Genomic DNA, 10,022 nt, shown 5'->3' with positions numbered 1-10,022 from the left:
AGATAGTAGAGAGTGAATCTGAGTCTGCTTGACACCTATACTTTGTGCAGAACAAAGCTGCATAAGCAAGCAGAATATTCTTAGGTGCAAATGCTGAGAAATATTCCTTTCTAAGGTGAATGTCTACGAGTAAAAGTACTTCCACACTTTTTTCCCTTTAAAAGGCATTTGCACAGCTCTAAACAATTTATACACAAACACCTGTCATACTGTGTCCACACCTGCCACTGTACGCCTTTTTAATGCTTCAGAAATTGCTTCTTATATAGCACTGGCTTCTACAGCTCGCTCTTCTCGTTACTCTTCTGTTTTTCAGTTACCCCCCTATTGGCATACTGACACTTTTTTTTTTCTCCTGCCACTGCACTTAACCTGAGCACCAAATCTTTCCAGTACAACCAGGGACTTTAAGCATAAAAGCACGTTTTGAACAGAAGGCAGCACCAGAAGGCTAACATGGGTGAATTGTTTTAATTATTGCTTAACCCTCCAGTTTAGGAGTAATGAAATCAAAACAAAAGCATTCATTATTACCTTTCTTGGAAGACACTGTCACAGTTCTCACCACTGTCCGGACATTTTCCTCTTCTGGAGCAGGAAAAATCATAGAATCAACGGGACGAAGAGAAGATCTTGAAGAACCTTCTGTTCAGAGCAACCAAAACATAAGGAAGTTTACCCAACATAAAAAACTATCACAAAGAACAAAAAACTTTAAATGATTTGTTACTGTCAAAAATACAGCAAGCAGAGCATGTAAAGAAGAGAGGTGACTAATTTGCCTCTGGTTGCCCTTTGGACTCCCATTTAGAATACCAGCTGGCTGAGAATCAGGTTGCTTTATGCCCCCAGCTAAAAATGGAAGTCTGTCCCTCAAGCAGCTCCCAGTCACCATCACCTGCCGTGAACAGGGTAAGAAAGTAGGCAATATTAACTCACCACCGTGTCTCTTATTTTTTTCCTTCATCTTCTGCCATTTGATTTCCTCAAGTGTTTTTATTCCAAAATTCAGATTGCCCTCTGAAAACAGGAAACAGTTCATGAGACAGGCTTAGAGGCACTCACTGAGGACCACAGATCCTCAGGCTTCTTAGCGCTCAGGAACTTTCTGAAGTATTTCGAATAAAGCCTGTCAACACTCCTCACAAGTGAAAGAGCCATAGAACCAATGGCATTTTGCCCCTCCTTTCATCCTTCAGGGTTCAAAATGTAGTTTTAATTTTAATCCATTTACACAATATTAGATCCCTCTATCGTTAGATATGGCTTATCAACAGTGGTTGCAAGGCTGCACGTGCAGCCATTTAAACTCCATGCTGTGGCCCTGTTTTGTTCTCCAAAAGTAAAGAAAAGGAGTTCACCTTTCTGACCCAATGGGCACATGATGGTATTAATGGCAGAAATGAGATCATGGAAATAACCGACTCCATTCAGCACCCCTACATTTTGTTGTGTTTTTACACCACGCTGCTTTTGACTTAACTGTCAAGTTCTTCTGATTTATCCTACTAAGGTGCTGGCATACCTTGTTTAGTAGTAATAGAACTGCCTTTCCGAGTGGAAATCACCCGTAATCCATTTTTGCCTTCCGCAGCTGGATGCTGGACGGGAGTTTTAGTTTCTTCTCCTTCCTCAGAAAGTTGGTCTGAAGGGGAAAAATCGATTCAGTTATGCATAGACCAGGTTGGTCATGATTACGTAGCTCATGCAGTGACACTTCAGCCCATGGTTCATACAAAAAACTTTGTTGCTGTTTTGTTTTTTTTTGTTTGTTTGTTTGTTTGTTTGATTGTTTTTAAACAGCTACACTGACCTGATGAACTCCTAAGTAGAATACACTAGGACAAAACATCTAGGACTCTAGATTCTCTCTGCAGCTTTAACTACTACACAACACATTGCTCTTCAGACAGAAAAAAGAAATTTCCTTCCTAGTTTCACATAGAATTTTACAGAAAAGACCAGCTAAAGCCAGGAGTGGTTCTAAGCTTTCCTCCAACGTTTCAGCTTCTGTCCACTGACTGCCAGACAAAGCCACCAGGGACCTGGCAAGACTGCCTGCCCTATCGCTAGTCAGACCTCAGGTCATCTGTGATTTATACACTCATTTACAGCACAGATTCCTTCCAAGAACCAAAGATTTAACACATTCATTTACAGCACAAATTCCTTCAAGAACCAAAGATTTAACACATTCATTTACAGCACAAATTCCTTCAAGAACCAAAGATTTAACACATTCATTTACAGCACAAATTCCTTCAAGAGACAAAGATTTACACAATCATTTACAGCACAAATTCCTTCCAAGAACCAAAACATGCTCACCATCATCATCTTCATCATCATCTGCAGCATTGATTACAACTGGAGGGTGTGTACGGCTTGGGACATTTTCAGAGTTTTCCACTTTCGTCACCCCCTTAGCTGTGGAGAGGGATTTGACTGGACAGAAAGTTTGTTTTGCTGCAGTGACATCTGAGCCACTTTCAGATCATCGTCCGCGCACTCAGGCGGACTTGGCAGTGTAGCTAGAGGAAGAGGAGGATCATCGGTAATATGGCAGTTTAAAACTTTGACCACAATGCAAAGAGATGGTAGCAAAGGCAGATAACCCGCACAGACAACGAATTCAGCATCTCCTTTTGCCCATCCCATCACTGCTTACACCGTGAACAATGATTTCCCTTCCAACAACAACACATCTCCCTACCACCCAGCAAAAGCGGAAACAACAGGAAGCAAACTGCAAGGCAAACATCACACAAAGCAAAGAGAAGCTGAGCACGAAAGCAGAAAACAAACACCAGCAGTACACTCGGTGCAGTACACCTATGACTGCAGACCTTTTCCTGCCCTCACAAATGAACAGTTACCTGACGCCCCCTACAGGATTGGCACCCACTAAGTAATACTCAAAATTAATTCTTCAGCGCTTAAAGAAAAAGGACCTAAACTCACTCTTGCTTGGTGGTAAGAATTGTCCATCGATGTAACGTCCCTTTGCATGATGAAAAGCACAGTTGGCTTTCTGACAGCCTCCCGGCTGGTTCTCCCAGTAGCAAGGAATCTCACTGCGCTTTTTCTGAAGACAGAAAGAAAGAAAAGCTCGTGATAACATGCACCTGAGGCTTGCAAAGAGATGCACAGCTCCAGATCGTGACAGCTGTCACAACACAGTGCTGAAACAGCATTCCAAAGGTCAGTTTCTCAGTTAAGTGTAGTATTTCTGGGCATATTCACAAAGTTTGCATAAGCTGTAACCACTATGCACATTTAGTTTGGTCATCACTCAGTTTGAGAAGACAGGCACTCTCAGACATCACTTGAGGGTGGCTTAAACTAATACACCTAGGATTATACTAGGATTATTCAGAGGGAAAAAGAACATCTGAAATTGCCTAGGTTAACCCTGTCTAGAACTACTTCTTGGAGACTTAGTTCTGCTGCACCTTTAACTTTCCCCACTTCCTACCCCAGGCAGCTACAACAGCGTTATCTGAAGGACTGTGGGTCAGAAGACACCTGATAGTTCATTATCAAGCCTGCTCCCATGAGGATAGAACAGCCTGTTTATTACCCCCCTGCTCCAGCACGTTTTAGCAGTCTATTTAACAGCTATTCTGCATCTCTTGAGAAAACTGTCAGCATCTAATAAAAAAAAATAAACAAATATCTTGCTAAGACATACCTAAGGCATTGATTTTATTTCCCTCTGCTTCCTCCCACCCCCTCTCTTGGTAACAGAAACCAGTATGATTTTGAAGCAAACAAATCTATCCTGCAAAAGCGCAATCAGTACACCTACGGCACTGAAAAATGCTTTTGTGGATTTATTTTGAGAACACATTGTTAGGCACTCACGTCAATTTCCATGTGTCTGAATCGGCAGACATTCCTGAAACAACGACCCTCCTGCCACAGCTTGCAGACCGTCTCATTGCCCAGAGCAGCTTCGCAGTGGCGGTAGGCACATTTGTCTCCCTGGAACCAAAAGGAAACCAACAAGGAAAATAGAGTACAGCCTCAAAAATGGCCATGCTGCTGCCTAATGGTGCTACAACTGAATTCACAATCTATCTGGTTCTCAAGTTAACCAAAGACCAGTGTGCTTCCTCCTCCTAATCTACTCCTTCCTGAAAAAAGGGGAGAAAAAAGCAAAGCAAAGGAAAGCCAGCCATACCTTGCTACAGGTAGAATAGAAATAGAAGTAGCAATCGTCTCCTTGTTTAGACATGCCGACGAGTTCTGCTAACAAGCTCGGGTTCTCTCCACAGGGACTTCCTCTGCTCTTGGAGAGAGCTGTCTTCACCCTTGCTTGGGCTGAAAGTCTTCTACTGGCTTGTGATCAGTGAAATCTTCTTTTTAAAAGTAACCCGAAAGAAAGTAACAAGTGAAAAATAATGAGGAACAAACATTTTTCCAGCTTTCTTCAGTTAATCAAATCAAGTTATCAGTCTCTCAAAGAGAGCAAAGCCTTGAAATCAGCTGTTACATGAACTAACTAAATATTAAAGTTCTGTAAAGCTGCCAGGAGCTTTGTCAGCAAGCGTTCTCTTCCACATCCTCAATAATATGACCTGGAGCACATCTGGAAGCCTGAAAACGGAGTCACTCCTTAAAAAACCACCTGATGATACATGCAAGTCAATAATCAACTATGGCTACAAATAACTTCTCTAGAACACAGTTAGGACGCATTAAACAGCACGTTCCAGGCCCTGTGGGTCTTCGATTTCACCTACCTGGACAACCTCAGCAAAGTTATCGATCTTCAAAGGCTTCCAGTTAACTGCTCCTGTAGGCCGAACCAAGACTGAATCCGTGAATTAATAATAAAGGGGTAGGAAGAATTTTCCTCCTCACTTTGCCAAGGGAACCTCTCATCCACAATTCAAACATAGGATGCGCTTTTAAACAGCTTATAACTAAGAGAGGAAGCAAGTCCATTTGAATGCTCTCTCAGACTGGATGCAGCCACGGTTAGTTAGCTCTTCAAAAAAATAAAAAACAAAAACCAAAACAAAACAAAAACAAAAAAAAAACAGCGCATTTAGAGATGAACTCGTGATTCAAAGTGGCTGCAAAAATGAGGCTCCATCTTCCACAGCCGGACAATTTAACTTTTTTTTTCTTTTTTTTTTTTTAATTTAAAATTCAGCATGTTCCAATCTCTGGTCTTCAAGATTTCTTCACCTATTAAGAAAACACAAAAACCTTTCCCCGTCTTTATTACCTGTACAGCAAAAAACATACCAATGCATCTAAATCCACAGATGTGCATACGCATACACACATCTGTGTTTATACACACACGAGGAGGGAGTGAGAGAAAGTTAGCGAGAGCGACACTGAAAATCAGAATTTTTGCCTTTTCGACACAGAGAGCGCGTAAAAATTCTCTCATTTTGAGGGAACTAGAAAAAAATGGAGGCTCTGCAAAAGATTTTGATGAGTATGCCTTCGAGGCCGATGCTTTGTAACATGAGGGATCTGGGGGCCAGCACACAAATATGCATACGGATGTACATGCATACAGGATAAACATATCTATACACACAAGCGTGCACAGTAGATGTTGTATGATCTCCATATCGAGAACAACTCGTAGCCCTGATCAGACATGTAGAGTTGCAATCAATTAACAGCAGCAAGACAGCAGATCAAGGGTACAGCAAGCTTTGAGAGGCAGGGGAATGCTCACTTTGCCAGTGGCACGGCTGCATGATACCAAGGATTTTGAGTTACTTTGATTTTTTGGAAGCAATTTGGTTTTTCTTTCTGCGCTGTAGCTGTGGTGGTTTTACCGTGCTGAGCAGCTAAACCCCACAACCGCTCTCTCACTCCCCCTCCTTTAGATGAGGAGGGGGAGAAGTAAAGCAAAGAACAACTCACGGGTTGAGATAAGGATAATTTAATTAAAGGGAAAAAATTATAATAATTAAATAAAGACTACCATGAACTAAACAATTTAACTAAGGGGAAATAAAAAGGGAAAGGGGAGGGGAAAAGGAAAAATAAAAAGAAGGGAGGAAAACAAACAAACAAAATAAATGAAGGCTATATGGAAGTGCAGAGGAAAGAAATTACTCTCTACTTCCCACAAATGAGCCATGATTGACCACGTCCTTGAAGCAAGGCCTCAACGCACGCAGCCGGTGTTCGAGAGGAGGACCGACGTTTTCCCAACGAGAGCCCACCCCTCCCCTCTTCTTCCTGTTTCCACCTTTTATTGCTGAGTGGGACATCACATGGTATGGAATATCCCTTTGATTGGTTTAGGTCAGCTGCCCTAGTGATGTTTCTCTCCTCACCTTTTTGCCCACCCCCTAGGAGGGTTAGAGAAAGGCCCAATGCTGTGCCACTGCTGCTCAGCAGTACACACAACACTGGGGTGATAACACTGCTGTTCCAGCTACAAGTACAGAGTACGGCACTGTATGGGCTGCTGCAGGGAAAGTAAACATTCCAGCCAGACCCAGTACAGTAGCAAATACCACAGGTTTGCCATCACGTGCTGTTCCCTAATCCATATATCCATCATCAGCCATTGCTGCAGGATCATGAAAGGTTAGAGAAGACGACTTAGGTCCAATTTAACAGCCAATGAGTTTTCGATGAGCAGAGCTGCAACAGATTTTATTTCGCCACAAGCATTTTTTTTTCTTTTTTTCTGATATGAAGTCAGAAATTTTGATTTTTTTTTTTTTAAAGACACTAAATGTCACAAAACCTGCAACCAGTTCAAATTAGAGTGATTCTGAATCCTTTCATTAAAACGCTGCACATTTCTGTGCAAATTATTTCTGACTCTTCTGGACAAAAGTGGATGAAATAGTTCTTACAAATTAATAATAAAAGGTTGGAAGCTTTTACTCACACAAACACTAGTGAATTTTCCAGGAAATATTGTTTTGGCAGGGAATTTTCCCAAATCTAAAATAAAGAGAGGAAAAGTTGGGTTCTCATATTAGTTACTGCTTTTGACTGCTGGACAAAGGGAATAAAAACAGTAGTTAAGTGCAAGGTTTCCTTCTCTTCTTTAGTATGGGTAGGAATCGTCACTTCGGACCTTTAGCACCTTCAGAAACACACCCAGTGCCATGCAGGTTCCTCTGCAGCTACTTCTAACAATTACTGGTGCTCCTTAGCATGGAAGTTTGACTCAAAACACTCTCCAGATTTAGCTCTTTTGACTGCCCAAGGAGCTCATCATTTTGCTTGTTGCCTTCCATTTTCCTGAACACACCGGGAACGCTGTTCAGAATCTGAATGGATCTGGTCTAAGGAATGGGAAGAAAGCAAAACCAACGATACCTTGCAGTATTCCAAATTCCAAAAAAGCAGTCTCATTTTAAAAAGGACCTCAAAAGCTTTTTTTTTTTTTAAACTGACATCTGCCAACATAGCAATCCAAGCGCTAAACCAACTGAAGTTGCCCCTGAAAGCCTGAATAAAAATGAGTAACTCTGGTGCACTCAGCAGGTCTGTAATAGAAGTTGGTAAGGGTTTTAGATTTCTTTTTTTTTGCTCCAGGGTGCTGGTAAAATTTTTGCATTAAGAGATTTTGAACCTTTTGTACCAAAGAATTAGAGATGCGCTACAGTGCCAGTAGCTGGGGGTCTGGAAATACACACCAACAAGTGTCATAAGCTTTTCATCTTCCTTCAGCAAAGGCATAGTACAAAGAAAATCTGTCTAGTTTGTTTTACAGGCTTGTCTTTCTCAGTACGGAACAAACTGACCTCCCTGGTCTAACTTTGCAGTGCCTATTCTGCCTTTGTCCTGCAGAGAAGAGCAAGAAAGGAACAAATCTATTTTTGCACCCCAAAAACGCATTAGAGGAGGATTATCACACCCACCTAAGGGTACTTCCTTGTTTGTTTATAAAGCACAAAGCATTTCTCTTGGACAGTCTCTGTTGCTGGCCTCTTTTGTGCCTTCCATTTATAATAAAGATATTAAGATGCTTACCCCTTGCTTGTTTTTTTTTTTTTTTTTTTTGTTTGTTTGTTTGTTTTTGTTTTTTTTAAAGAACAGTGGAAGTGGAGAGTCGGATGACAAGCAAGAACAAACACTAGAAACTCCTTGTTCTGCCCCTGCTTTTTAATCACCCAGCATCACCCCGGCTGCAAAACAGCCTCTGCTGATTTACCTGCTTGTTAAAGCACCCCACAGGCTGCAAGTGCGGTGTGCTAGGTGTCAAGTTATATTTAACGGTGCACACGTAACCATTCATCTTCCCACAGTCGAAGCACAGAACAGCCTCTTGCTAACACAACTCATCCCTGCTGCTGCAAGAAACCTCATGGCCTGCAGGAAAACCTCAAGCTAAGAGTTCCAAAGCAAAAGCAGAAAACGCATCATTTGTACTCTTTCTATTTGAGGGAATTCTAGCTGCTAAATGCTGCCTACATCTGAGGGCACGTTCTGAGGCTGCCGGGAAGGACACTCAACACCCACTGACAGCAGGAGTGCAAAGATGCCAGCCAAGAAGGCAAAGGTTAGAGCTGAACGCTGCCTCAGCTTCCTCCAGCAGCCAGCTGGGGGTCACCTTTCACCACGCTCTCTGAGACTCGGAGCCCCGAGTTACCGCAGCCGCCACGTACAGCTGCTCCTTGCTGGCCCAAACTATTTGAACAGTCTTCAGACTTCAGGGACCTGTTTTACGACAGCCTCAAGATCAAATTCATCTGTTCCTGAAGGCGCTGATCGTCCTGCTGTTTCTGTAGCTGTCAAAGAACAATCCTGAACTGAGGCACTCGTCTGATCAAACAGTGCTTCGGCACAGATTTGTCTTTAGCTTGACACATCAAGGTGAAGAGGAATCGATTCTTGCAAGCAACCTCTCAAGCAGGGATCTAATAAGGTGACCAAAACGACAGATCTGTTGTGCAGATCTGAGCACGTCACTCTGCAGGGAATCACTTTCAAGCCTAAGATGTTTCACCCATCTCCCTGCCCCAGAGCGACACAAGGAAAGCTCTTAAGCAATTGCTAGCCTCTCCTCAGTGCTCACGAGTCCCAAATCACTAATTTTACAATATATAAACCATGGCAGCTGGCACCTAGATGGCACACGGTGACACTGCACACGTTGGCAGTGCTGTCAGGAGCTGGAAAGTCAGGGGTGAGGGGGTTAAGGGAAAACCACACATCAGTTTAGCAACTTGGCTCCCGTAGGATACTTCCTACGGCAGGAGTTTTAGCAAAGTCCCTCCCTCAGAGGGACCTGCTGGCTAATTAAAACAGGACTTCTGCTGGAGCAGTCAGAAGGCAGCAGGGTATCAGGAGATATCCAGTGGGCATCACCGTCAGCCTGTGGCAGTTTGGGGTCCAGGTATCAGTGGTTATGCGTGGTTTTCTCTGCTTCACTTTCTCCAAAGCTGTGAAAAAATAGTTCTTTTACAGCACTGTACAGTCACATGTTACGGATGGAACCAGCTGCATCAACTTCCAGTACGACGGTGTTGGAAAAAGGTGCCTTTGGTGGTCAGGAGCACAACAGCTCTGGTGAGGTGTTATTTAAGTGTGTTCTTACATCTGAGTTTCCTCATAGCAGTATGTAGCTGAGGGGGTCCAGGTTTCCCAGGTAAGATTGATGTTTTTTCTCCTACCAAGCACCAGCTCAGTATACAAAGCTCTGTTAATAACACCCAAGCGTGTAGATGTTAAACTGAAACTGCTTTTAAACCTATTTGTTGTTACGAAAATAGCTTAATACACCATCTTCACAGGGTAAAAATTCACATGGAAGGACAAAAAAACCCAGAAGCGCTTCCTGAGCTTCAGTTTACCAACAGCACCATCGGATTTAGATCCTGGCCTGGCAGCCAGGATGCAGGGTCTGTAAGCATTGCTGCGATGTGCAAGTGCCAAGGCAGGTTTCTGGCCTGCCCTGAATAAAATACCTTTTTTTTTTAATACAAACAGCGTGCCAGGTACGCTGTAATGCCAATGTGCCAGCTCAATAGAGGATGTCAAACAACAGAGGCGTTTATCCTAATTTCTGGCATGAAAAC

At 42.8% G+C, this 10,022-nt stretch overlaps 1 protein-coding gene across 1 annotated transcript; it reads right to left on the bottom strand.

Moving 5' to 3' along the window:
- Nucleotides 1-976: 976 nt before the first annotated feature.
- On the bottom strand, nt 977-8,211 carry LOC311428447 (zinc finger CCCH domain-containing protein 11A-like). The gene is made up of 8 exons (XM_084539889.1): nt 8,156-8,211; nt 4,746-4,798; nt 4,184-4,358; nt 3,865-3,984; nt 2,962-3,085; nt 2,329-2,531; nt 1,526-1,645; nt 977-1,020 (listed from the first exon to the last, which is right to left on the bottom strand). The coding sequence occupies exons 3-6, from the start codon at nt 4,235-4,237 to the stop codon at nt 2,416-2,418; spliced, it is 414 nt and encodes a 137-aa protein (XP_084396015.1). The 5' UTR covers nt 4,238-4,358; nt 4,746-4,798; nt 8,156-8,211; the 3' UTR covers nt 977-1,020; nt 1,526-1,645; nt 2,329-2,415.
- Nucleotides 8,212-10,022: the final 1,811 nt, after the last annotated feature.

The sequence above is a fragment of the Aythya ferina genome (genome assembly GCF_964211825.1).
Source record: "Aythya ferina genome assembly, contig: HAP1_SCAFFOLD_81, whole genome shotgun sequence".
NCBI lineage: Eukaryota > Metazoa > Chordata > Aves > Anseriformes > Anatidae > Aythya > Aythya ferina.
Note: the sequence above shows the minus strand (reverse complement) of the source record. Positions and strands in the feature narration are given on the sequence as shown.

Coding starts and splice junctions, on each gene's coding strand:
- LOC311428447 (XM_084539889.1), bottom strand. CDS start 4,237: ATGTCTAAACAAGGAGACGATTGCTACTTCTATTTCTATTCTACCTGT. Junction 3,086..3,864: donor TCAGACACATGGAAATTGAC/GTGAGTGCCTAA, acceptor TTCTGTCTTCAG/AAAAAGCGCAGTGAGATTCC. Junction 2,532..2,961: donor ATTCTTACCACCAAGCAAGA/GTGAGTTTAGGT, acceptor CTCTTCCTCTAG/CTACACTGCCAAGTCCGCCT.